The sequence below is a fragment of the Thamnophis sirtalis genome, unplaced genomic scaffold (genome assembly GCF_051295495.1).
Source record: "Thamnophis sirtalis isolate CommonGarterSnake01/CBP01778 unplaced genomic scaffold, rThaSir2_p1.2 scaffold_4, whole genome shotgun sequence".
Taxonomy (NCBI): Eukaryota; Metazoa; Chordata; class Lepidosauria; order Squamata; family Natricidae; genus Thamnophis; species Thamnophis sirtalis.
Window position 1 is genome coordinate 41963147 of NW_028261384.1, and position 27165 is coordinate 41990311.

General features: G+C 42.2%; 3 protein-coding genes and 1 long non-coding RNA gene across 5 annotated transcripts in view; 1 reads left to right on the forward strand and 3 right to left on the reverse strand.

The window, feature by feature from the left end:
• Nucleotides 1-27165, reverse strand: part of SKAP2 (src kinase associated phosphoprotein 2) — a 241129-nt gene that overhangs the window by 212355 nt on the left and 1609 nt on the right. The window lies entirely within an intron of this gene.
• LOC106550063 (uncharacterized) lies at nucleotides 80-4229 on the forward strand. The gene is made up of 2 exons (XR_001313631.2): nucleotides 80-343; nucleotides 3890-4229. It is a non-coding gene; the product is annotated as an uncharacterized LOC106550063 (long non-coding RNA).
• Nucleotides 4211-6738, reverse strand: HOXA2 (homeobox A2). The gene is made up of 2 exons (XM_087711837.1): nucleotides 6325-6738; nucleotides 4211-5606 (listed from the first exon to the last, which is right to left on the reverse strand). Exons 1-2 carry the CDS (start codon nucleotides 6701-6703, stop codon nucleotides 4834-4836), a joined length of 1152 nt encoding a protein of 383 aa, XP_087567963.1. The 5' UTR covers nucleotides 6704-6738; the 3' UTR covers nucleotides 4211-4833.
• Nucleotides 9842-27165, reverse strand: part of HOXA3 (homeobox A3) — a 51337-nt gene continuing 34013 nt past the window's right edge. The window contains exons 1-3 of one of the 2 annotated variants that reach the window (XM_087712803.1): nucleotides 17460-19463; nucleotides 15600-16206; nucleotides 9842-13130 (exon numbers count right to left, since the gene is read on the reverse strand). In XM_087712803.1, coding sequence (XP_087568929.1) covers nucleotides 12367-13130; nucleotides 15600-16089 — 1254 coding nt within the window. In that variant the 5' untranslated portion in view covers nucleotides 16090-16206; nucleotides 17460-19463 and the 3' untranslated portion in view covers nucleotides 9842-12366. Of the gene's footprint in view, nucleotides 13131-15599; nucleotides 16207-17459; nucleotides 19464-27165 lie in introns of those variants that run through there. The other variant, XM_087712804.1, reaches the window with a different exon arrangement.

Here is a 27165-nt window from a genome sequence, read left to right on the forward strand (position 1 = left end):
GTGAGGCGGTGACCACGTGAGGGCGGCAGCCAATGATTGCTGCGGCTGCCAAAGTTGCCCTGTTCCTTCCTGGTGATGGATCACCCTGGCTGTGGCATTTAAATTCTGAGCGCCCCTTCATCAAGGTGACGCGCAGACACCGCCGCCGCCGCCGCCTCCCTCCCTCCCATACTCTTCTCAGCCAGCGTTTTGGGTTTGGAGAGCTGGGCCGTCGAGCCAGTATGCGCCCAAGCGCTCAACCTGGAGCAGCCGCCGCGGGAACAACAGCAGTAAGAACAGAAAGCACTGAGCGGCCGCCGGAGGGGGCTGCTCCAGCGTGGATTGAAGGACACAGAGACTGCAGGTAGGTAAAGGCGCTCGCCATCAAATCGGTTGCCGCTACTCCGGCACCTTCTCCTAGGTGTAGAACACTCGGGCTGGGGAAGCTTAAAGGCCCGGCTTTACAGGGAGAAGGCGGTTATCTGGACGAGGGGGAACCGGGATCCGTTCCTCTTCGCTCGGGACGGTCCGAACCTGAGGCGAGCCAGCAAGAGTTAATGGCGCTTAGTCCAACCTCCCGCGGCTATTTGCATGGAAATAAGGCGCAACGCCATTGTTGTTGCCGCGGACGCGAGCTTTGAATACCCAAGAAGGGCGGCAACTGTGGGGAAGTAGGTGACTGAATTAAAAAGTCAAGGCTCTGGGATTAGGCTGCGGGCTTCTGCTGATGTTTGACGCCGCTTGGTGCGGAAAGGAAGCGCTTACAAAGGCTGCCATTGGCAGCGATCTTCAGTTCAGCCCAGCTCAGCAGCTGAAGAGGCAGAGCGCCTGTGCAAACACTCGGCCTCCCCCCCACCCATCTCTTTCCCAGTTTTCGACTGCCTCTCTCTGCCAATCAAGCGCAGTCTCGCCTGCCTCTTCCTTCCCTCCTTTCCCCTCCCCATTGGCTGCACACTCGGTTTGAAAACACGAGACAGAGTAGGATGTTCTGTGAAATACCAACACTGAATGACCATGTCCAGTTATTAAAAAGAAAGGGACCAAGGGAAAGGGCTGAGAGGCGACAACGGGGGTCTGAGATTCATTTTCACTTAAGCGGTACATCTTTCGTTGTGGCAGAAAACGAGGAAAGCAAAAAGTCCATGCTCAAAATGATGGCCCTCTACTTCTGTTTCCCATCCAACCGCACAAGTTTCTTCTTGGAAAGGTGCCATTAAAGTCACCGATATTTTTTATGAGTTTAGAACTGGGCCGAAGAGCTTAGCTATTTACTAAGTGGTTTGATGGGACTTTTCTCTTCTTTTCTTTCTTTCTTTCTTTCTTTCTTTTTTGAATAAAGAAGTTCACACAGAGATTTTATATTATATAGAAAGGGACAAATTTAAGTGATAAAACAAGCATGAAAAAGGCCCGGGAACTTTTGCTTGACAGAGACCGCCTGAAAGTATTAATGTTTGTGTATATCTCTTTTCTAACTTCTGATAGTCTTATGAACAACTTACATTTATTAGCAACTCATCATTGTGCCAATTCTAAACAGTTAATGAGTTGGTATTACTTTACTCACATACCAGATTCCGTTCTAGTCATTATCTAATTAGATTGCTATTTTCTTTCCTAAAAAGCTACATCCTTTCCTAAAAAGGTAGGTTAGCTCTTCGGGTAACTTAATATTCCTATTTTGATAATTATGAAAGTTAGGACCCAGGAGATGTTGATCAAAATGTGAAGCTTGTGCTAAAATCTAGCTATAAATCATATGAAGACACAATGTTTTTAGAAGAAGGTTTCTGGCATTTTTGTAAAACAAGTAAATTCTGATATGCAGCCAGTTTTTTAAAAAAAATCTCCCCTTTGATTGGAAGCTTATTGTCTACACTCATTTCTCTTTCTTTTACGAACAGAAGAATAGAGAAATATCATTTTAGAGTTTAGCAAACCATTTACATAATTCACATTCACAGATCAATTATCAAAAATTGCAAGTACATTCAGTGGATAATAATAGAGTTATTAACCAGATCAGTGAAGTTGGCATACAGTGTTGTTTACACTGTACGGTAATTGAAAAAAAGAAAATAGATATACAGAGATTTTATGTTTCCTGCTTAGAAAAACACAACCTTTGCTAATCAACTTTGAAAATAAAAACAATCTGTTTACTGTTTTCTGTTAGACCAAATGACTGTTGGGACAGTTTTATTCTTGGCCCGATTTCTATCTACCCATCTGTTCTCTTCAGACATTCTCTCCCTCCCTCCCTCCCTCTCCCCCCACTCCCTCCCTCCTTTCCTTTCCTCTGCTTGCTGCTGCTCCCTTCAATCCTCTCCCCTCTATTTCTCCGCCATTGTTCCAAAGAACTTTCCCCCTTTGTCAGGCTGTCTTTGCCCGAAAGCTTTGCATTCTGAGGCCAACACTACCGCCCCCCCCCCCGCACTTGCTTGCCAGAATGCAGAAGGGAGTGAATTTAGAGAAAAGAAGCAGCTTGTCCCTTGCTGGGTTTCCAATTTGACTCTCGAACACGGGAGTTCCCTCCAAAACTTTCACTTCTGGGGACTTTTCCCAAGGCCCGATCCTTCTCCCCCGTCCCCATAGTCCCCTTTGTGGCGAGGCTGTTCTCGGTATTCCGAACGGAGCAAAGCCGTTTGTTGCGTTTATCAGATAGCTAAGGCACTCAAGAATTTCGCCGAAAACCTTTACATTCCGGAATCACTGTTAGGATTTCTTTCCTCCCCTCTGTCCCCCTTTTTGTGTGTGTGAGAACTATATGTCTCGGCATAGTTCTGGTCCCAAGGGAAAATCTGCTTAGGCTCTGGAGGCAATTGATTTGTGTCGAAAGCTTCTTTGTCAGTTGCATTGGAGGCTCCCCAAACTAACAGACCTGCTGGTTTGCCTATAAAGTAAAACGTCTATAAACTAAAACGAAAACACGATTTTTCAAAGAAAATGTTCTGCCCCGAAAGAGCAATCTTCGATCTTCGTGCTAGCTAGGCGAAGGAGGGAGGAGGGAGAAAGGGAAAGAAAGGGGATTCCCTGCCGCACCTGAAGCTTAGCCAAGCAGTTGTTTTAACAGAGCAATAAAAAATGAATTATGACTAGCCGCTTCCAAGCTTAATGGTTTTAGACGGGGATCCCCTACTCCAGCAAATACGTAAGAGGATTTTTATTTGTGCATGTGTTCCTGCAATTGATCTCTTTGATGACATTCTCATTCACAAAAAGCCTTTGATTTATGAGTTTAGGAAGAATTGCATCCAGTCCTTCCAGCTATTACCCACGCGGTTTTGCGCCACCCCACATAGATGGGTTGCAAAACAGGGAAACAATCTGCCACCAAAATAAATGCAGCCGGAGCAGAAGGACTAGCAAATGCGAGCCTGTAAAGCCTGAATCATTCTCCCCCTCTCTCCATATGCCTGTGTACCTACATAAACACCCATACGCATTCTTACCAAGAAAAGGGGAGGAAAAAAAGGGATAGTTATTCATACATGCACACACACCAAGAAAAACAAACCCCATCTGCTAACACAGGCTGCTATCTTGTAATGTAGGGCACAAAAGAACGCACATCAACCTGTATGAATGAATTAAATTAATCTGCACTAGAAGATGGACACACACACACACACAACCACCACCACCACTTTCAATTAAAAGCACTTTTAGACCGGCCACTTCAATTTTTATGTGCTTTGGAAGAATAGAATAGCTGAAAGATCTTCTTAAATGTACACTTGTTAACCTGAAGTTCATTCAGACTGAGCTTTGGTGAGAATGTCTTTTTCCCCACCTTCAGCGTGAGCTTTTGTCCTTTGAACCCAAATTTGAATCCATAATTTATATGCCTTGCAACAGTTTAATAACTAGCTTTTATCAAATGGCTTTTCTGATTTCCTCTCTCTTTTAGATTTCTTTTCTTGGGACCTTTGGAACATTGGGACTGAAATCCACCAGAAGTGTACCTTTTCTTGATTTCTCCACACCAACATTTCTTTCCAAGACATGGTTACCAAAGAGAATAAACACAGTGACTTAATATAAATATACATTTTTATCTGTCTGCATAACTGCAGCAATCCGCCTAAGGAGCCCTTGCTTTTTTCCTTTTGCAGAATATTTTTCTTTCATATATATATGCGTGCAAGAGACAAACTCACAGTGTTTTTAATAGTTTTTAATAGCACTAAAGCAGTATTTTTGTGTATTTTAATTCTAATATATGGTATGTATTAAACGGAGGAAATGCTTACTTTCTTTTTTAATAAGGATCAAAGATATTCTAAGTTATGGGAAGAATTGTAACAATGCCATTTTGGGGGATGGGGGAGAAGAGGTAAAAGATTTCAGCAGCTTTCTTCCAATAAATGTTTTTTTTTTTCAAGAAAAAAAGAAGAGAGGTCTGTAACCAAATTTCTTGGCTTTATTTCAGACCAAAGGAGGGGAGGGGGCAACTCCTTGTGCTATACATGAAGAGAGAGAGAGAGAGAGATAAAAAGGTGCTTGTAGTAAACAAGAATTTATTCTACCAAAAATACTTATGACAACGCACCCTAATGTAATACAAAAATAAAAAGAAAGTGAAGATACATTTGATATGATCACTTTCTTTTACAGGCCATATATATTGCTTTAATAGTATGCTTTACCTAGTCACCTAGTATGTGACTAGGTAAAACTAAAATGCCATAGGGAAACGGCAAAGTAGTTCTCCAACATCAGGGTAATCGAAAATACTAGCAGACAAAGAGAAAGAAATCAAAGGGAGGGGAGGGAAAATAAAAATTAAGGAGGGGGGAGGCAAAAAGAAAAAAAAGAAGGTATAACCCTTGGCGCATGAAGGTCTGTGCTTTCTCAGTAATTCAGGTGCTGCAAGTCAATTGTGGTGAGCGTATCTGAGAAAAAATCAAAGCTGTCGGCTGAAATATCTACAGGACTGTCGAGGGATCCTGGCAAACTGGGGGAGACAGCAGCGTCAGAAAGCTGTAGGCAGGAATCTGCAGAGAAAACGCTGAAGTCCTGCAAAGAAGGGACTTCCAGGGCCTCCGGACTGCCATTGTTCAGGGCAGCTGCACAGTTCTGGCCCATTGTTGAGAGGCAATTGGGAACAGTGGGTGATTGGTGCTGAAAATGTTTGAGATTTTTCTCATTGCTGGTTAAAGGCGAAACTGGAAAAGTTTGGGACCCTCCATTGTGGAGGCTTGGAGGCGCCTGCGGCTGAGCCAGGGCGTTCTGTTGAAAAGGGTAGCTTTCCCTGTCCAAAAGAGAGCCAGAGACATTGTTGAGGGCTTGCTCAAAAAGAGATTTCTCCTCTTCCTCCTCCTCTTCCTCCTCTTCCTCCTCCTCTTCGACTTTTTCGGGATCCTCCAAGCCTTTACATTTCCCTTCGCTGTTCTGATTCTCCTTGCATTGGGTCTGCCTCTTGTGCTTCATCCGCCTATTTTGAAACCAGACTTTGACTTGCCTCTCGGTCAGATCTAGGAGAGCGGCGATCTCCACCCTCCTTGGTCTACAGAGGTACTTGTTGAAATGAAATTCCTTCTCCAGCTCCAAAAGCTGTGTGTTGGTGTACGCAGTTCTTAGTCTCCTGGAGCCCCCATTACCATTTTCTGAGATCTCCAGAGATTCTGTTGACGAAGAAAACAACCACTGTTAGAAAGGACGTATGTCATAGAGAGGGTGAAAGGTGGGAAATTTGCCCCAGCTGGTCCTTTTGAGGACACTCGAGTCTGGAAAGAACCGAGTGGTGCTGCTGGTGGTGGGAAATCTCTGCCTCTCGCTCTCCTCTCCAGAGCGTAAAAATATCTCAACTGCAACAAAATGGCCGCCCCGCGAATGCAGTAAAGCCATTGTGTTGCCCCCTTGTGCGCCCGCTCTCCGGGACCCCTTTTCCCCTAAGCGCGAAGAACTGCTTCATCTCCATCTCCCAAACCTTTCCCTAGCCGAGCAAACTTTGATATTAGTCATACCACAAATTATAATTAATGCATCAGCTGCTTAGCTGAGCAAGAGTAATCTATCACTCTTCATTACTGTCAAGGATCCCAACTCTAGGACAGCGAGACAAGAGGAGGTCACCTCCAACTCAAATAAATCATCCCACGCTAAACAAGTTAGGGGGAAAGAAACTTTGCTTGGGGTGGGGGCGAAGGAGGGTTGTTGGTGTTTCTGATGCTTTTGCCTGTGGATCCCACCGCCGGCTTCCTTCCTCAGGGTTCAGCGCCTGAGTTAGGAAGGCAACGCTCCAACAGAGAAGGCGAAGGCAGTGGGGAGGGTGGGGGAGAACAAACAAATCGAGGGGAAGCCTTGGGAAGCGGAATGGTGCAGCAAAGTCTTTCAACTGACCTTTGTGGCTCAGGCAAGCTGGTCCAGGGGCGGAGGCCGAAGCAGGCGGCGGCAGGGCGGTTTTCTTGGACGCCTTTTTCTCTTTCATCCAGGGGTACTCCGGAGGCTGGAGGGCGCCGGCTGGCACTGGGCTGCCGCTGTTGCCATTGGGGCTGTGCTTGGGGCGGCTGCCGCTGCTGTGGCGAGGGTGGCTGCCCGGTTTCAGGCTGGGGATGGTCTGCTCAAAAGGAGGAGGAATCAGTGTCGAGTGTGAAAGCGCCGAGTTCTTGATTGATGAACTTTGAAATGTATCACCGACAGGGGGAAAAGATGTCAGGCACTCAGCGAGCGATGGCTGACTATTGATAAAGCCAATCTCTCGCTCAAATTCGAAATTCATGGCCTTCAACTCGCAGCCCCCTTGGAGAAAAAGTTCCCTCTTATTTAGCGCTTCTGGGAGGGGGAGGGGGGAGCAAGGCCCAGGAAGGGGAGGGGGGGAACCGAGAAAGAAAGAGAGAGAGAAAAAGGGGGAGACAGAAAGAAGGGAGAAAAAAATCATAGAAGATCGCTCGTGGGGTGTTTTTTTTCTAATTCACTGATTACAGCCGTATGGGGACCGTGCTACTATTAAACTATTGAATTCATGGAGACAAGGTTGAAATTGGACCGAATTGGCTGTCACATGATTGCCTCTGCCCAATGACAATTTGGGCTTTAATCAAAAGAAGCCACTGTCTGTTTGATTGATCCAAAAAAGTCGAGAAGGAACGCCTCATTGGGGCCGGAGAGGCATTATTTACACTTTTTTTTTTAGGAGGAGGCTTATCTCCGCTGCTCGTTCGCTCCCCTTTTGCCTCCTAATCTGAAATAATATCTGGGGTGAGTGGCTGTGCTTGTGTGAGAGTGTTTGTGTGCCTGCGTCTCTTGCGGTCGCCGCTTGGCCGTTCGTTCCTACCGCCGCCGCTGATCCTCTAGCCTCCGCGGCTCTGCTCACCCTGTAGGGCTTCTGCCCCGCTTGTTCCCGTCCTGCGCCCTCCCCTCTCATTGTTTGGAACTGTCAGGCAAGCGCTTCGCACCTCACAAATCATTTAAGCACCTCCAATCTGACGCCTTGAGTCATTAACAAAGTAATCCATTAATCTTCAAAGTTTTGACATTGCCGGCTCCGCATCTCAACCGCATCAGAAAGTTGCACCCTGCCTGGGTTGCCAAGCGTTGAGCCCTGCTTTAGATTTGCATTTTATTTGTATTTCTTCCCTTCACCACCAGTCCTAAAGAAAGAAATAATTACTTCCTAAAATTAAAAACAAGCACCAGGATAAGGTGGGTTTTCCCACCCCTCCTCAAGACCTGGCATCTTTCTGCATTTCTCAGGGGGCGGGGGCGAGGGGCTCCACTTTTATGAACGATACAGTACAGAGAACAATTGGCGACCGATTTTGGCATGTACCCATTGTGTGGAAAGAATTTTCTCCAGGAACTTTGCTTCCATATGCAGAAGAACAGAAGTCAGTCCAGCTGTGTCATGTACATATCTTGAGTTGGCTGGACAGAATTGGATAGTACAATCATAGGCATTTCCATCAAACAACCAAATCATAGAAGTATGTTTCACAGAAATGCAGTCCATTTCAAGAACAAATCAGAGTATTAACACAAACGACATTGGAATCAGCTGACTCTGACTCACTGTTTCCCCTTAACCACAATAAAAATGGGTCAGGTAAGGAAGTAATCTTGATGGCGAAAAAAAATTAATATCAGTTTTAAAAATTATTATCAATCATGTAGGAAAGAACTATAAAACGGATCCCCTTTCGAAATAAGATTGTTTGACCGACACCATTTTTTGTTTGCTTTTCTTTCGATTTGCTCATTCAACAACGCTGAAGACTTGGACAGAATGATTCTTCAATCGCCTCAAATAAAACGGGAAATGAAAGGAGGGGGGCTGGAAACAATGGAAGGAACAGGGGGATTCAGTAACAAGGAACAGAAAAGCGTATTTCCTCTCCTCCAAAGCAAAAGATGCCAGGGAGAGGAGAGAAGAGAAGAGAAATATTCCTACACATTTCAAGGACTCCCTATATGTCCCAGATTTTGAGTTAGTGCTGAGAATTATTTACGATGGTTCAAATGATAAACTGATTGCTTCATCTTCTGATGAAGCACATTTAAGCAAAAGGAAAAGGAACAGCAGGCCTTTTCGTTTTTGAGTGAACCAGTCACCTCCCCCCTCTCCAATATGGAAGGAAAGCTGGTGAGGGGGAGGGGTGAGATACTGTAATAACAACATAAAATTCAGATGGAAATTGTTTAAGAATAGAGGGGGAGGAAAGAGGGTATATTTGTTGTTGGGTTTGATTTTTTTTTTAAAAAAAAAAAATCTTGCTTTACTTCAAACAAAGCTCTGCTGAAATCTAGGCGTGATCAATCTTCTCGGCCAAAATGCCTTGACAGCTTCTGGCCCTTAAGAACACATTTCGAGCTTCGTGCCCTTTCCTAGATGAAATGTGACTGAGCAAAAAAGAAGAAAGGTTGTTGAGGGGGAGGAAGAAACTCTAGTAAATAAGCAAGAGAGATGCTGCTGCATATTTTTCCAAACGGATCCCACCTTACTCTACCCTCTCAGTGAAGGGTAGAAACTTCAGCTTAACTCGCCTGGAAGACAGCCACAGGCCTAAGGATTTTATTTCATTATTTATTTTTGGAATATTGATGGTAATAACAAGGCGTTGCTGGTGTGTGTGTGTGTGTGTGTGTGTGTGTCTGCGCGCGCGCGCCTGTGTGCGCCCCATCTTCTGTATGTTATACCTAAAAGAACCCCATAAAGGAGGTAAGACGAGCAAGGGAGGCGGCTGGGGCAATTCGGTTCACTGAGGCTTTGTGAGTTAAATTGGTGTGGGAAGGGATATTGGGAAGATTTTTGTTTTTATTTTCTGTAGGCTGGATTGTGGGTTTTCTTTTCTTTTCCAGTAGGCAATCTAATAGAAAAACTACCCAGAACAAAGAGCTTTTCTTCTCGGTTGTCTTTTTTAAAGTAGCATTTTTTTTCTTTTCTTACTTCTGTATTTTCTATAAGAACACACATGTTCTTCGTGCAGATAAACTATATGCAGGATGAAGGGAAGGAATAAATAAATGTCTTTGAAATCAGATTGGAACAAGGGGATGGGGGTGGTAACCCACTTCCTTTGTCTTATATACCTTCTTAAGGGTCAGTTTTTCTGTCCTCATAGCAGAGTTTTCTCTCTTTTTCTCCCCCTCCCCGTCAACGCCATAAATTCATGTAATGCATTTTTCTTCAATTAATTTTGAAAGTGGGGCGGAGGTTTAACACTTACAGTCCCTTTCTATTTAATCTTTTCCCAAAAGATAGAAGTTTCAAACTGATTCCTCCACTCTAATAATTATATTTTAAATAGTTTTGCTTTTTCAATAGATTTGATTATTTCCTATTCAGCCATACAGCTGTTAAGTATAGAGGAAAATGGTTCAGCGAAGATAAAATGCAGTAAATATAGAATGCAAAATTAGAACGAGGAATTTATTATATTGCACAATCACTGGGCCCCTGGAAGCTTTTCAGATACAGAGGAGAGAAAAGAAGAAAAATACCAGAGATATTTTATTTAGTGAAAAAACGATATAATATTTTAGAAAGGGAAACCAATATGATGGCAAATTTATTGAGATTAAACAAAATAACCAGATCATACGGTGGCATATCCCCCATATACATATACATATACATATACATACTGAGGTCTTCCTAAACAAATTCAAGACAGGCAATAAACCCCGTGTTAAAATTACATGTTTTCTATGTTTGGAAATAAAGGTGGGGGGAATGGTTCCATCTATGGATTCTCCATGTTTGTTAGCACAGATGTATTTGAGGGACAGAAAGGATCTGGTAGGGCTGCATCAAAAGCTTGTTTAGAAATTGTGTATGCGTATGTATTTATGAGTGGGAGGGGTTCTATACATTCACCTATATTATATAAATGATTTTTTCTATTCTCCCCCTCCCCCTAACCCCTTCTAGAAAGAATGAGAAAGATTGGGATGTGAAAGGAAATTAGATTAACAAGATGTGCGGGAATGATAACAATTCCGCAATTCCTGTAGCCAGAGAGGGGAAGCAGCCTAGTTGGTGGGGGGAAACTATAAGGTTTAGCTCTTTCAAAGCTGACCACGTCGCTTCGCGAACAGATTTATTGTTGCGGAATCCGTTTCTTCATTACTGGGATGATAAATTGTATATGCCTGTAAACAAATGTGCTTTGAATCCATGCCATACCAAACATGAGCCCACACGCTCGTTTTAAGTCCACGGACTCTTAATTCAGTTTCGTTCTCTTTAGGAAAACAACGAGACTTGCCCACCACCGTTTCTCGATTGTCCATTTTGTCCCGTGGGGCAAAGCGTGCGGGTAAAACAACCTCCGATCGTTTCCCCTCGCGCGGAGGCGAGAAGAAATCGAGAGCCTCCCCAGCCAACAGGGGAAAACAGCCTGCAGCCGGGCAGCCTGCGGCCTCCAGAGAAATGTTGAAGCACCTGAGCTTCTTCTTTCGAGGAAGAGGCTCCTCCAGAAACAGCCTTTGTTTCTCCCCCAGCTCGCTAGCTTGGAGCAGAGTCCACCACTTTGAAGAGAACAGCCGTGGACAAGACGAGAGACTGAGACCACCTTGGACAAAAAAAAAATCTGCAAAGAGAGATGCCGACAATCAGCTACGGTCAAAAATCAGGATCTTTTCCAGCTTGGAACAGTTTAAGCGCCATGTATAGTGCGGCTCTTCTTTGGGGAGGTCGCCAGGCAAGCGCTGACTCAGGAAAATTACTCGGTGAATCTGTCTCTGGGTCTGGAGTCAAACGCGAACCACCGGAACGCTTGCTCGAACAGCCTTGATGGTGCTGGAGGAGGCTTTGTTCGATATTAAGGCGACAGAGAAGAGCGCCTACCTTCTGGAAATACTTAAAATTTTGGCAGCTTTAAAAGTCCAGTCAGAAGGAAGAGAGGTCTGGGAAGCGGATTTAAAAGCTTGGCTGTGCATTTAAAACTCAGGGGGCTCAATCGTTCCCGATGTTCTTTTACTCGCTCCTTTTGTCTTTGGATTCGGACTGGAGGATGGCATTCAAATGATTTATCATAAATTTCTATTACTCAGAATAAAAGCTTTTATTTAGTAAGTTAGTTTTAAGAAGTGCTTTTTGAAAACAAAACCATGATTCTTTGTTATCAAATCCCAGTTTACCCGTTTTCTAATTAGATTATCTATAGACCTCCATTACTTTCCTACTTTGATGTGTTGTTTTCCAGATTTTATTGCATTATTTATTTTTAAAAAATAAAAGAATTCTGGTTCCTTTTTCAAATGATATTCTCTTTGTATGCCATTGAACATACAGCCAGTCAATATTTCCTGAATACTCAGGGTAAAGAAGTTTATTTTTAATATCTTCATATATATAAATATGAACAGATGGGGATAAATAAAAAATTTAAACACTTAGATTATTCCAAAAAATATAAATAAATCTGAAAGTTCACCAGCATACACACGATTAAAGACGTACACGTATTAATCATTTTGCTCAGGAGCCCCTGTTCAAGCGCCCTTTTTCTTATTATCTAAAAGAAGTGCAATTAAAATAAAAAATGTTTCCCAGATGGGATTGATTTTGTAGGAACAAATTCACATTTAAGAACTGTCTGTATAGAAAATTTGTTCATAATACCCTGTTTTGATAAAAGAGTCAAAGGTAAGAGTATAAAGCCTATGTATACTCTCAAAGCAAGATCACAAGGCAAGAGTTCAAGAAGATAAATATCCACTATTGAAACTAGAGAGCAATTCAAGCAACAAATATTGCTACGTCACATAAACTGGAAAACGCATTTTACCAAAAGGAAAACACATCAGAATAAAACCCAAAAGCAAATAAAACTGTTTGTATTGGGTAGCGCAGTGGGGGGGATTAAAAGTTGGGTCCCCCCCCCAATTTCTTTAAAAAAAACTTGGGAAGCTTTTAAGACTCACTGTATAACCAATGTTACATTACAGATGGGTCAGTTTGGGTGCTTCCTGAATTCTTCCCTGAGAAGGATGGTGAGAAGTAAGATCTGTGTATGTTGGGTGCTGATCACAAGGTCCGTGATGATGGTTGTTGCCCATTGCCCCACTATAGTCCATATTGGCAGAGGATGGATGAGGGAGATGAGTTAGACCAAAAATAGATGGTCCTGAATTTCCCATGGTATCCACATAATTGCCCCCAACATAGACGGGGCTTCCCTGTATATGCGGATTGCCATAACCATTGCCTTGAAGAGAGTGAGGGTCGTATTCAGGAGTCACTGCTGCAGTTCCGGAGTACCTCTTTTGAGGAGGAGGGCAGTTATTGATAGGAGCCGGATAGGATGTAGTGATGCTATAGGTATTCGGATGGGTCTTGCTGAAAGATGGCGGTGACTGGGGCTCATATGGAACACTGTTGACGAGGGAATGCATAGAATTCAGGTAGCCTCCAGCAGCTGGAGGGACAGGACTTCTGCTTGGGGATTGTCCTCCGGAAGAGGTCATCATGCCTTTGCCCTTCTGATCCTTTTTGTATTTCATCCTGCGATTCTGAAACCATATTTTGATTTGTCTTTCAGTGAGATTTAGGAGGTTAGCCATCTCTACCCTTCTTGGCCTGCAAAGGTATCTATTGAAGTGGAACTCCTTTTCCAGTTCTACCAGCTGGGCACTGGTGTAAGCTGTGCGAGCTCTTTTAGAAGAAGCTTGCCCTGGGGGGCTTTTATCACCAGCACAACTCTCACCTACATAAATCATACAAAGAACAAAATAAGTAGGATGATACCTAGCATACTATGACCAGAAATAATAAAAAACTACTACTTGCTAAATTTGCAAGTATTCTGAGAGATCTAATGTTAGAATGGCTCACTCTGCCCAAACAAATAGCAAATGTATTTAAATGGAAGGAAGGCTGATCAAAGGCCATTTGCTGCCTGAGTCAAAGTACATGTGGTGTTCTTCCATTCATTCAACTATCCTGTGTTGAATCAATCATGCTGAATGGTCAGTGTCTCCCTCATACTGAGGCTAGCAAGCTTTCAGAAGAAGAGCACCAAGGGAACATTACTGATCCTTTCAAATCTGGACCCTCCAAATATATTTGACTTCTAATTTCTTATCCCCAGAATAGCTATATAGAGTGAGGATTATAAGAATTGAAAACCATCAGGCTAAAGAATATTCTGATCTTTTCCCTCCCATTTTAATTCTCTGATCTAGTAATAATTGCCTGAAGCAACCATTTCTAGAAAAGGAACCAGTCTTCAAAAACTACTAGAAATAACAGCTCCTCGGAAATGTAATTTTTACAAGAAAGATAAACAAAGCAACTAATGATTGTCAGACTACTCTTCCTCAGCGCCAAAACCGCAGAAATTCCCTGTTATTTGAGTTAGATTATTGTCAATAATATGGATATCTTATATCAGTCAAATCAAAATATAATCCTGATAGCAAACATCCATTTTCCCTCCACTTTCTTCTTAAGATAACCTCGGATACACACCTGCAGTAAAATATTTCTTGGCTTAAAGCCAGTTTCAGCCCATTGAAAAGAATAGAATGAAATAAGAGATTTCAAGGCCAAATCGGTGATTGAGTTTAAAGGAATATACTGTTTGATGCCAAGAAGGGGCTCTGTATTACAAAACCCATCAGGCTCAATTATCTTAAGCAATTTGGAGGTATGGGAGATGCAGTCCAAATCAACTGGAGGACACTTTCTTCCCTACTCTTAAAGTGTAAATGTAGCCTGTTTTGATCAATTTTTAAATACATGTAACGGTAAACTGCTTATTATTTATTTACTTAATTGTCCTGTGTCTATAGGGAGGGAGAATACGGAGGTGTTTTTAAAAATGCCCTGCACTTTTCTTCACATTAGCGAAGAAACCTCTGCTGAAGCTACTTTGATTCTTAGAGGATAGTCTTTTGGAAGATATACGTTGTTCTTTCAAGTTTTATATGCTTAAGCTTAATTTATGTATCTAGGCTTCTGGCTATTGGACTTAATGATGAGATAAGGCTGCAGCCTAAAGCATATCTACCCGAAAGGCTTTGTAGCTGCTATTTCCAAATACAAGCATTTAGCATCTTAGTATTCTGATTGACAAGATATATAGATTCTGGTTTGGTAAACTAAGATGCGTGTGTGTGTGTGTGTGTGTGTGTGTGTGTGTGTGTGTAGGGAGGGAGAGAGAGAGAGAGAGAGAGAGAGAGAGAGAGAGAGAGAGAGAGAGAGAGAGAGGGAGAGAAACATAAAACATAGAGCACTGAATATGTTAAATAATAAAGCCTGCCTAGAGTTGATTTTATTCTGTGATAGCATTAGAAATGCATTGAGGAAAACATTTGCAAAAATGTTTAGAATCTACTTTCTCAGTCCAAGATAAATTGTGGAAGTAACGATAAGTAGAAGCCAAATGCCTGGGGAAAAGGACGCTAATACTTTTCTCATCGATTTGGGTTTACTTATGTAATAACACTGTAGATAAACACTGTAATCCACCCATAATGTATTTATGGACCTGACTGCAGAGTGCTAAAGAAACCTAAGCTTTGTTCCCATTCCTATAAGGCTGCCAGTCTGTGAGCTAAAATCAAAGGAGGTTATGAATATCAAACAAAGCATTGATCTTGACTGAAGATCATGATGAGCTATTTTATTCTCATTACGCTTCAGCAGGAATAGGTCGCTGGCTTATTGCTGGAATAGAATCAAGCAAAAAAAAAAGTGCTAACACTGGTGGAAGACAGGCCAGGGGCTTGTACATATCTGGCTCTGGTTTAATAGCTGCCAAGGAGGGAGAGGGAGAGGCTGCAGTATGGAATGTTGAAGATGATTCTAACAGGCATCCAAGCTTGAAAAGAGAGAAGCAAAGGGAACTTCACATTCTTTTTTCAGAGTTGAACAGAGGTCACCATCAAGCAAACTGAAGCCTCTCTCATCACCCGACTCTCTTGAGATGGGCTTGTATGTGTATGCACAAATGAAATAAAATAATGCTTGTGATCTCAAGAGATTGTACAAGTTCAATTTCCCAGCAAAAACATTGGGGAAGTTTCATCTCTTTCCTGACACCAGGAAATATTTGGCAGGCAGGGCTCCCAAGAAGTTTAGCAGAACTTTGGAGGGTGGTGGATCAGCTGATTGTGCTAGTAAACACTGAACCCTCCTGCTTTCTCCAGTTAACCCTCCCCTATTCCATTACCTGAACTGGAGCTGCTGTTTTTCTGCTTGGTGTTTTGCCGAGATTCTTTCATCCAGGGAAAGATTTGTTTGGACATGGTAGGTGAGTTCAGGATGGAGCTCTTTGTGGCATTGGAAGGGGTGCTGTTGGCAGTGGCATTTTGAGGTGGCGACACTGAGGGGGGAGGAGGAGGGGGCAGTGGTGGTGCCTGCTGGGTCGGAGGCTGTTGCTGGGGCTGTTCTGGTAGGGTTGGGGGCTGGAGAGACTGGCTGGGTATGGTCCTCATACAACTCTCGCTGATTTCATTGGCCTTGTGATGGGACACAGTGCTGTTGGTGCCGGCGGGAGACTGCAAAGAACATGCAGGTCGATGGTACTCAGTTTCCACCAGCCCAGAAGCAGAAGGTGGAGGATATTGCTGCTGACTAGCATTGTAAGTGAAACCATTTGCTCCTTGGTAGGGATAGCCTCCATAGATCGCAGAGCTGTCGTAGTAGGTCGCTTTTTGCATTTCGTTGTTTCCCAATATTTATTTCATAAACTGACAGGGTCTTGACACCCTTAAAGAATAACATTGGCACCACTCTGTCACATGACGTTTCTCCTCCAATGGCCTCTCCTTGTAGACCTAGGGTGTAGGGAAAGCACAGGAGAGTGGAGAAATAGTACAAATCCATCTTACTTTCAATAGCTAAGTGACATGAAAGCCATAACAGAAAAAGTGGTCAGCAATATTTAGCAGCATGACTTGGCCTGAAGGCGAAGAGAATTTCGGTAAGAGGAGGGGGGAGGGAGAAATAGAAAGAGATATGCAGAGATTTACTGGCAGCCCAGATTGTGTGGTTTACAGATCCAAGAGAAAGTAGAATTGGGTGATTTCTAATCACGCACACACTCACATCCACATGCAGGCTAAGAATTGTTTTATCTTTTCTCCCATAAAAAGGGCTCTGATCGATCATTGCAATAAATGGCCTCCAGATAAGAAAGAGGTTGGAGCAGATTGTTTTCCATAACGGATTTAAGACTATGAAGCGCTTCAAAGCACCACTTACGATTTCCTTTTGCTTTCCCTTTCGAGCAATATCATATTGTTTCCCTTATTTATTGAAAGAAAAAGAAAATCTTGCTGTACTTTACTTAAAGGGTTGGATACAATGCTCTTTAAAGAAAAATCAATACATGCATCTTCAAGGCTCACCACGAAGAGTGACTCAACAATCCAGCGCTGGAGGGGTTCGAACTCATGAAATGTTGGCTAGGAAACCAAAAGGTTTGATAAATGGAACCCATAATGACCCTCGTGTGATGAAACTGCACAGTGGCTGGGGATATCCCGAGCTTTCTCTGTTTAATAATCAGCCAACTTCCTGTGCATAAATTAGCTTTAACTGCTGCCAGTTTAGACAGGGACACAAATCTGGCCTCTATCATCCAATAGTCTCCACATGTAGCAAACGGGTAACAGTCAGAAATTATCTTCCAGTTAGCGCTCCTTTGTGGGAAGTTTCAGGCCTGTCCCTTTGGTTGGTTGTGTCCTTGCAGGATCCCGGTCTAATTATTTCGGGGTGTATCAAACATGACATTATTACTATTATGGTTGGTTGCGCAGTCAGATGTTTTGAATTATTATTTCCCCCTTTCCCTCCTTCATGAATATATTCACAAATATCTGGAAAAAGGCACACCCGATAGTGTCCATCTCCATGACCACAGCTTGAACCTTCCTCCTAACTCAACCATAATAGGTTCTGTCGCTGAGATTGCAGTGTCATTTGATGTATGGAGGTCATTTGGATGCAGACAGAGGAATGGGTGCACAAAACCACAAACACTCTTACAAACCAGGCAAATATTTTTTGTTCACTCAACATTGTTTACCTGTCTGAGCAGAATCAGCTAGAGAAGAGGTTGGGTGGGATTTCAGAGGACTCCTTATCTGCAATTGAAGAACTTTTTACAGATCATCTGAACCGCCAGTTTAGAACCTATCATTTCCATGCCTTCTCTCCAAAGTCCTCATATTCACACAAACATTCCCAACTCAAGTTCCAGTCAAAACAATGGGCTGCCAGGGTATTTCGCTGGAGGGATATATTACACACTATCACCTCACAAGCATACTCAAATTAATTGCAGGAGTTTGCATTTCAGTTCACTCAAGTTTCTTTCAGAACAAGGCACACAGGAGAGGCAGATTGATTTAAGAAACCTCTTACAAATGGGAGATTCCTTCGACAAAGGATAAAGCTATCTTCTTTTATTATTTGCTTGGTTTTAAAAACAACAATCACACCATTCAAAAATCATAATAAACAACCTGTATTGAAAAATATAGAAGATGAATTTCAGCTGTAGTTTGGGTTGGGTAGGAACTGGCTTCATCTGATTTGGGAGTAAATTTACTTTAAACTCCAGGACTTTACTTTGAATTTGACTGGGGAGCTTGAACGCTTCTATCTGTTTTCAAACAAAACCCTTCTTAATTTCAGACTTCTAACACTTTTGCCTTTTTGTTGGGAAAGGTGGAAATGTTAGTTCATTTTTTGAATTAAGAAATGTGAAACAATAAGATTCTGGCTTTTTCCTTTCTGCACTTTTCAGAAAAAAACTCTTACAAGAGTTCTCCAAAGTCTCTTTTGCTTGTAAGTTGGGGGGGGGGGGTGAGCAAAAGTGACTTTGGAGTGAGACTTGTGTAGCCCCCTTCCTGTTTGTGGATAGTCAGTGCAAACAAAAAGCAGTTGACAACAATGTCCATAACAGAGGAAATGGCTTTTGTTTAAAGATTTAAAAAATAAATAAATACACAGGTTCACATGTTATATAGAATTGTTTCACTAAAAGTAAATGCTTGATTTAAGAGAATGAAAATATAGGAAAACCCAAAAAGCAGCCACTGAGGGAAACTTGTAGAAGCACTATTCCATGGCCAGAAAGTCTGTTTGCAAACCCAATGACTTCAAACTCATACTTTCTAATACTTTCCAGTAATTACTTTCTAGCAATAGTAGATTATTTTATCAACCTGTAGTCTGAAGCCTGGTTGTTGTTGTTGTTGTTGTTTATAGCATCTATCTGACACAAGTTTATTCCAAAAACTGTTCCCACTTGATTAAAAGGAACATACTTCTTGCACCCATGGCCAGGATGGCAATCTTACAGCTCAATCCTATTCCTGTTCAGCTCAGAAGGAAGCCCCATTATAACAAATGAGTTTGGCTCTCTGGAAAGCCTGCATAGGATGGCAACTTTGGTTCAGGAATACTTGGGGAGGAAGGGTGTATAAGAAAAAAGTGAGATCCGCACTTGGTGGAGAGGTCTTTCCTTGAAATCTCGGAAGAGGTGCAAAGTTTCTTGGAAAGACTGATTTCCACCCACCAACGTCCACACAAAGAATCCAGCCTTCCAATCACTACTATATTGGCCCGATCCACAAGGCAAGGAAAATAAGCGTGCATGCACAGGAGTTTCTGGAGTTCTTGCAGAGATTACCGGGTTGAATCCAAAATCATCAGTGTTCTCTTGACCTGGCTGGCAGACCTGGGTACAAGTTTGGAATTCTTTTTCTCTGCGCTTGTCTGGCTTACCCTTCTACCCACCCCTCCTGTAAATCGTGGTCCACGCTGGGGGGGGGACCCTACTAACATTCCCCACCCACTTCCCCACTGCTGGCCTCCTCTCGGCGGCCGGAGATTTCCTGCCAGATAAAGAAAAGTAGAGGGGAGAGGGGCACCCGGCCTGAACTCGACGTGAAATGGTCTATCCGTCACTGCCTGGAAGGAAGCTCCAGCCTGTGAACTCTTCTTGAACCGAGATTTAAGTCTCTGGTCATAAATCAACCAGGACATAAACTCCGGCATTCACCACTGATAGCCGCGTATTTGGGGCTTGCTTACCTTAATTCTGACGACTGAGGCGGAAGCCAGTATTGGTCTTTGGAGGCTAGGCGACAGTCGTTCCCTGCCAGCCCGGGAATCGGGCGCTCTTCCTTTAACCCCTCCGCCCTGACAACTAAATGCCTTCTGCTCCTCCGGGATGGGGAACAGTTGAAGTCACTTCTGCCAGGACGAGCCCAAGAATCAGAACCGGAGGCGCCTGCCTCCACCAGGAAGGGGACACCCAAGAAGGTCTTTCTTCAGCTTGCCTCTGATGGAGTCCCCCCCCTTGCCCTGTCCTTACCTCATTCCGGCCCCAACCTCCACGCCCTCCACCTCACCCCTGGGGCCGAGTGAGAGTCGTGCCTCGCTACCCCCGGACAAGTCTCTTCTAGACCGGATCTCTGGGAAAAGGCAGAGGGCTGCCTGTGCAACCTTGCACGCCCAAGGGGGCGTTTGTTGGGAGAAAGGAGGCAGTTGCCTCGGGAAGTCCGGGGCAGGCAGGAGACATTGGGGGGGGGGGGAGAGGGAGAGAGATGGAATGGATGGAGTGAGAAGAAAGAGGCAGTGAAAGAGTGAAGGGCCAGAGAGGCATTAGAGGCCAGGAAAATTATGCTAATCGAGACAAAGGATGTTCACAAAAAGGTCACCGCTCCCCTTTGAGAGAGAGAGAGAGGGAGGGAGGGAGAGGGAGAGAGGGAGAAACACACACAAACATAAATTTCACACACCAGTATGGCAACAGTTTGGTGAATAATATAGAGAATTCTCGACAGATTGGGGGAGACGGAAGGCATAGTTAAAAATCTGTAAGTATGCCACATATAAATAAACATTATCCCCACTTCCATCACACACAAGACTTCTGGTCTGCCTCACAATCCAGGGTGATCTCTACAGCGCTTTTAACGGGGAGGATTCAAACAATGTTAGTGACCATCATCAGATGCCCACTTCCCCTCTTCTCCGGTTGTCCTTCCCTTAGGCAAACATTCACATACACATCATCGAGGAAACAGCACAGCCATCAGTTTACAAAACAGCAGTTAATATTTAGGACAGAAGGAGAATCTGGCTCCGTGTTCAGCGGAAATCAGAAATAATGCCTGGATGGATAGCCAGTGAAATAAACTTGCCCGACTCCTTCCATGTCGATGGAACAAAATAATTATCAAGGTTCTAATTCCAAGTAACAGTAACTAAACGCTAAAGCAACCACTAATAAAGGCTAGGTTATAATTGCGAGGCTATATACCATCAGGAATATTTTGGAAGTGCGAATATTTATTTGAAAAGAAGAGGCACAATTTCTTAGTCAGATGAAAGATATCAAGACTTTCTAAAGCAAAGTCGGGTTAAGGACTTAGTTTGTCTCTTATTGCCTACGTCTCTTGTATTTCAAAGCGCATTATTTAACAAATACTCACGGCATAAGGTATGCATGCCGGTCAGCACTGCTGTTTGGTAACTTTGGTTTTCCTTTTTCTTCTTTCTCTTTCTCCGCTTCTCTTTCTCTCTCGTTCTTTTCACCTTTCTTTTTTCCACTTCTATTCCCCCTCCTCCTTCCCTTTCTGTACTTTCCAGCCATTCTCTTGTTCAAGTAGTCTGACGTTTAAAACAACATCAATAAGAACGATAGTTTTAAATAACTTTCCTCCCCCCCCCACCATTCGCGTGGAAGGGTGGGGGTGGGGTATAAAGAGACCAAAACAGACAAAAAAATAAAAACAACAAAACCCGGGAGGTTTTAAACTGCCTCAGAAAATCAGCCAGTTGGCGCTGGAATAAGAGCTAAGTGCGATTTTGACAGGCCTTCGTTACTAAAGGTGTGGAAAATACAAAGAAGCTTCTTTAAATTGCACTGTCACCTTAAACCCCAAACAAAGCAGAACGGGGGAAAGAAGAGATTTATACATGCACGCACAAACATACACACGTACTTTCAGTTCAGGGTGGCCTCTTACGCATACCAATGGTTTTTGTCATTTATGGCGAGGCAAGATTTATAGCTTCTTGCGCCAAGCTGTAAACAGAGCTACCCAACAAAAAACACTTGCTTCTCAGAGCATATTGCGAGGATTCCACATGAAAGACAGAAATCTGAGCTGCTGCGTAGGAGGTGGGTACGACAGCGGGGACCAAAATTCACCGGTCAGCCGTTTTGCATCCCCGCTTGGCAGTGGCGATGCAAGAAAACGCCGCTTTTGTCAATGATCAGCCCTATAGTTTTCTTCTGAAAAAATGCTGATATGACCTTTTTCAATCTCCCCACCCCCGCCACCTTTTGCCATCCCTCCACAAAAAAGAAAGAAGGCCAATTCTTTTGGTGGAGCTAGCAAAGAAAGTTCTCTCCGGAGAGAATTTGGGGAGAAAACTGGATGTTCAACCCACCAGTTTCTTCCTCTGGAATCAAATATAAGCAGGCAACAGCCAGCTGGGCATTTTGTTCACCTTGCCTGATTCTGGGTATATTTCACTAGGAAGGTGCCTGAAGCAGCAAATACTAAAATCCCTCCCCTGAAAGGCAAATAAAGGTTCAAATAGGAAGGATAATTTTCCAATTCCAATAAAAGTATCAAATTAATAGGTGGCATTGTTCCTTTCGTCTTCCATTTATTAGTTTTATGATTGGTAAAAGCTATCCGTCCTCTTTGTCTCTTTCTTTAGCTCTACTGGACCTTCAGAATTCTGGTTCTTGTTCTGATTATTGGGTTTCTCCCTCCTTGCTACTATATTTTACAGGTACCTTCGCATTAATGCAATATCCCCTATCTTGTTGCCATGTAAAGAGCCAGACTCCCTTTATATTCAAGCTGGACCAACTGGACCTAAAGCAATGTAAATCTAAATGGTTCAAGAGCATCTCATTCTGAAGCAAGGTAGGAATGAGGATTGTTCCTCAAAAACAAAAGCTACCTTGCATTTGCAAAGCAAAGTTTGGAAACAAATGTTTTCTCTCTAAGGAAAAAAACAAACCAAAGTTTCCTTACCAGCTCAGCAAATAGAAAATAGCATACCTTATTAAAAAGTACATGTGGGTGTGTGTAAGAAATAAAATAAACCAAAGCTCTGTAAGTGGGGCAAGAAATTGCTGGAAAGAGAAATATGACTCGAGATTTTTAAACTTCAGGTCAGTTAACATTCCAAATCTACCAAATCTTTCCCTGGAAGGAATTATCATTAATTATATGGGACTTGTTTCCTGATATGGACAGCATTTTAAATCTTTTTCTACCTAGAAAGTAAGAGTTTATCATATCAGCATCATTGATACCTGGATCTCTATTTAATCAACTGTTCTCTTTTAAACTCCAGAACACAAACAAGGTCTCAGGATTGGGATTCATTATTTATGGCTGTTTTAACTGGGTCAAAATCTTCCGGAACTGGGCCATAAATCATACAAAATGATGACAAAATAATTGAGCCAAAATTAACACTCTCCCCTTTTTTCGCAGCTGGGTCTGGTCCATGTAAAATCTAATTTTCTTTCCCTTGTCTAAAAAAGCTACTTTTAAATACTATGAATTGTCAAATAATTCTGTTTAATTACACACTAACAGGCAAATACTCAGAGATACATAATAAAGAGTTATGGGTGGTTAATTTTGCATATATACTATAGACCTGCTTGTTTGGCAGATCAGAAAAGGAGAGTTAATTTATACTAACTTACATATGTGTATGCATGTATCTTTCTCTCATATGCATGCATATACAGAGAGATGCAGTCACACATATTTTGCTATTAAATATCCATACCATGTTGGTTAAAAAAAAGTTTTATTTTACTTTAAATCTTTATGCATATAAAATCTAACTCTAAGTTGAATAATTGCAACTGCCAATAAAAGGATGAGGAAAGCATACAAGAGTGAAGGCGAGCATGCTGCTCCCAGCCCACTGGCAACATAAATCAACAGTCAGCACTCTGACCTTTAGCAATCCTGGGACTCAGTGGTGGATGCAATTTTATATAACATTTGTCCCCTTCTATAAAGCAAGGAGGGCTTTCATGCCCTCTCCCTGTTCCATTTAGGGGGCAGTTCCTCCCATAATACGAAATGAATAAGTGGTTAGGATTTGGTGATAGCTAATGAAAACCTTTAGGAAAGACAGAGGAAGGCATGCTTCTGCTTTTGCTGCTTTCCAGAATCCTGTTCAAGCATATATGGCCCTGCAAAGAATCTCATTGATTATTACGGTGAGTGGATGGATGGATGCTTTTCTTTCATTCCCAAAGAGAAGAGTGAAGATGCAAATGGAATGGGGGAGTGAGGAACACCTTACTTCCATACTGGATTGGTAAAGGTTTTCCTGGCACAGGCTAGGTGGGATACTGGTAAAAATAATATCACCCATGCATCACAAATAAAATGGCAGCTAAATTGCATATATATCCTATTGAAGGCCCTCCTCCAAAAGAAAGAAAGAAAGAAAGAAAGAAAGAAAGAAAGAAAGAAAGAAAGAAAGAAAGAAAGAAAGAAAGAAAGAGAAAGCACTTAGTTTCTGGCTATAATCACAGTCTCATGTTATTGCTCAAAACACTCATGAAACTAATAATAATAATAATAATAATAATAATAATAATAATAATAATAATAATAATAATAATAATAATAATAATAATAATAATAATACAAGCAACATTAAAACAAGCCTCTCTTCTTCCTCCATATTTTGAGTTTTAAAAATAACCTCTATATCATTTAGCAAAAAATAAAAACAAAAAGACCCAGTCTGGAACAATACGCAGGAATCGTAACCTTTTGAGTAGGGACAGCTCTCTGCTCATTGCAAAGCTCCCTTTCCCAACCTCGCAAGCCCAGCGAAACAAAGAGGAAGGCGAAGTGAACGGCTATCCACAGCCCTCTTAAGCCTTTCCCCCCCGGAATTTTGCTTAGCCCCACTGGAAGTCGCGCGCGCGCCAGGAACAATCAACGGAAATACCTTAAAATAAAATCCATCCTCTCTCTGTCTCCCTGTTTTGTTTTGTTTTTGTTTTGTTTTAACGAAGCATTTCGCCCTAACAGCCGGGCAATAATAACCTTTCCATCAGGATCAAGTGCGGTAGCCCAAACGGAGACTTCCCGAGAGTGATCGTAGCGTTCGAGGGGCGGGGAGGGGGGGACCGGCGATGGATAACAGAAAGCAGTCCTTGCTCTGAACAGAAAGTGGGGAAGCGTAATCGCAGACGAAGCCAGTCCGGGTCTCCACTCCAAATGGCACAATAATGCGCTGTATTATGTGCTCACGTGGTCATACGTCAACTTAAATCCTTTTATTTGAAATCGGGAATCGCTGAAGGAATCAGGGCTGGAAGCGCGAGCCTCTGGTGTATGTGTGTACGCGCGCGCATGTGTGAGTGTGTGTGCGCGCGAGAGAGACGGTGTGTTTGCTTTCCCTTCTTTCCTCGTTAAGCTTTAAGCAAGGGCATTTCAGAAGAGGGAGGGGAAAACCATGAGCTGGAGACGTTTATTATTATCCTCCCAACCCACATATTAAGATTTTTCCCCCATGTAAGTTTTAGAGGGAAGGTAAGAAGAATTATTTTCACCAAAGGCTAATCAGATGCCCAGTAGAATGAAACCTCTCTGGTGACCCTTCAGAGGTGGGGGGGGGGGGGGGAGGAAAGGCACTGGGCACAAAGCAGATGAAGTTCATCTGGATTTCTTCACAGAAGTCCTTCAGACATCCCACATCCCACGGCCTCTTCTGTAAGTCTATTGAGTGGGGCTTGCTCAACACCCACACGAAACACCAGAGTTTAAATTACTTGACAAAGGACCTTCTAATAGAAATTACTGGATAGCTGTCCTTGTCCTGTTAATGACCCAGGAGGTGGAGGAGGACAGCAGTTGCCTGCTGGAGGGTAGATCTAAATTTCACCAAAACTTTGGAACCACCCCATTCAACTAGCACTTAGGCATTTCATATGCAAGTACTTGAGTGATGTGCAAAATTATAAGGTTCTATCTAGAGCAATGAAATGTTTAAGGAATAATAATAATAATAATAATAATAATAATAATAATAATAATAATAATAATAATAATAATAATAATAATAATATAACTATCTAAGGACCAAAAAACTTGGAAAACAAAGAGGAAGGACAATAAAAAGACTTTTAAGTGAACTTAAGAAATTGTTTTGTTTTTGATACTGGACAATTCATTTCCATAGTGTCTTCTAACCTAGAAGGTGTTAAATACTTTTAATAATGAAGAAATAAGCTAGTTCTTCTATCAGGTACACTTTGATAGTTCTAATGGATAATTTCTACTTACCAAGGCATTTCCTCTCAACTGAACCATGAGAATAAGCTCTTAGCCTTCTGCTTCTTTCAACACTCTGTCAAGCTGTTTCTCCTCTTTCCAGTCCCTCTCTTTGTTATGAATTTAAAATGTGTGAGAAAATGAAATTTACAGTCTCCACCAGTCTCCTCCAACTTATGGTTCAATTGTGAGTAATCCCACAACTTTCTTTAACTTTAAATTAATTTTAAGGGTGCTTGACTAAGAGATTGCTGGATATGGTTACAGGGGGGGGGGACATGTTCAGCAACAATGTGGAAGCACATGGATTCAATAATTTTTTTCCCAATTTGTCAGAGAATTCCCCAGTCTAAGATTGGATATTCAGCTTCTCTGACACTAGGAAAGATATAGCAGATAGGCACTTTAATAACATGGGTTTTTCTTCAAAGGAGAACAAAAGTATTGCTAAAACACTGCAATTCTATGCATGTTTATTTGGGAACAAGTTGCATTTACTATTGTGAAATCAGACTTCAGTAAGTTGCAAAAGCATATTGACTGAACTTAATAAAATAATTTTTCTAAAACACATTTTCCTTGGAGGAAATTTTCATGACTTTGTTTTCAGGTAAGTGTGCCTAGAATTAAACCCTCCAAAAAGCAGAACACAACCCTTTGACTGCCTAAGTCTGCCATAAATTATAGTGCATTTGTACAACCTTAAAAGCTAGCATATGCTTTTCTACAGCACAACCATTGTTCAGAATTCTGCTGGCAAAAGCTAATCTGAAACAAGAGCAACTTTCTGCTCTGAAGGGTTTCACAGGTTATTTAAGGCAATGTTTCAGCCCAGTCAAGAGACCCTTTTGAAGCTGTAATTAATGGTTAATGAGAAGAGATGCAGAAAAAAAGTCAACCTTTAGTTATAAGCAAACAGTTTTGCATGAAGTCAAAAGTGAAAAGAAATCTCCAAAGCAATCATAATTATCCAAAAGTTAAGGTTCAACTTCAACTTACCGGCCTACCTAGAAAATCTTCCTTTGATTTTCAAAGATTTACTTTCTCTGAATTTGTTGCTTGGTGCTGTATTAATGTGAAAACTGCTGTTGAACTATTAATTCCATTAACTATTGAAGATGTATGTGACTATTAAAAAAAAAACTTATAGGCATCTAGTTTTTTTGTCTTTCTGATAGAAATTCACCATGAATTTCAAAGAGCTAGAGAGTTGAAAACTTTAGGATAGCTAAAAAGTTACATTTATTTGGGGTTTTAGATGGAGTGAAGATAAACTTGTTCATGCAGCCACAAAATCCAGGCTGGAGAAACATGAAACAGATCTGAGCTGGGATCTCAAACAAACTTTTTGGAAAGAAAAAAGAGAAAGGCACTGATATTCTTGGTCACTGCTTTCCAAATAAATGGCTAAGATTTTTGGATCTAAGCATGATC

Excerpts from the sequence above, each read along its gene's own strand:
- HOXA2 (XM_087711837.1), bottom strand. The coding sequence starts at position 6,703 with ATGAATTTCGAATTTGAGCGAGAGATTGGCTTTATCAATAGTCAGCCA. Across the intron at positions 5,607-6,324 it reads AGCTTGCCTGAGCCACAAAG|AATCTCTGGAGATCTCAGAA; the intron begins GTCAGTTGAAAG and ends CTTCGTCAACAG.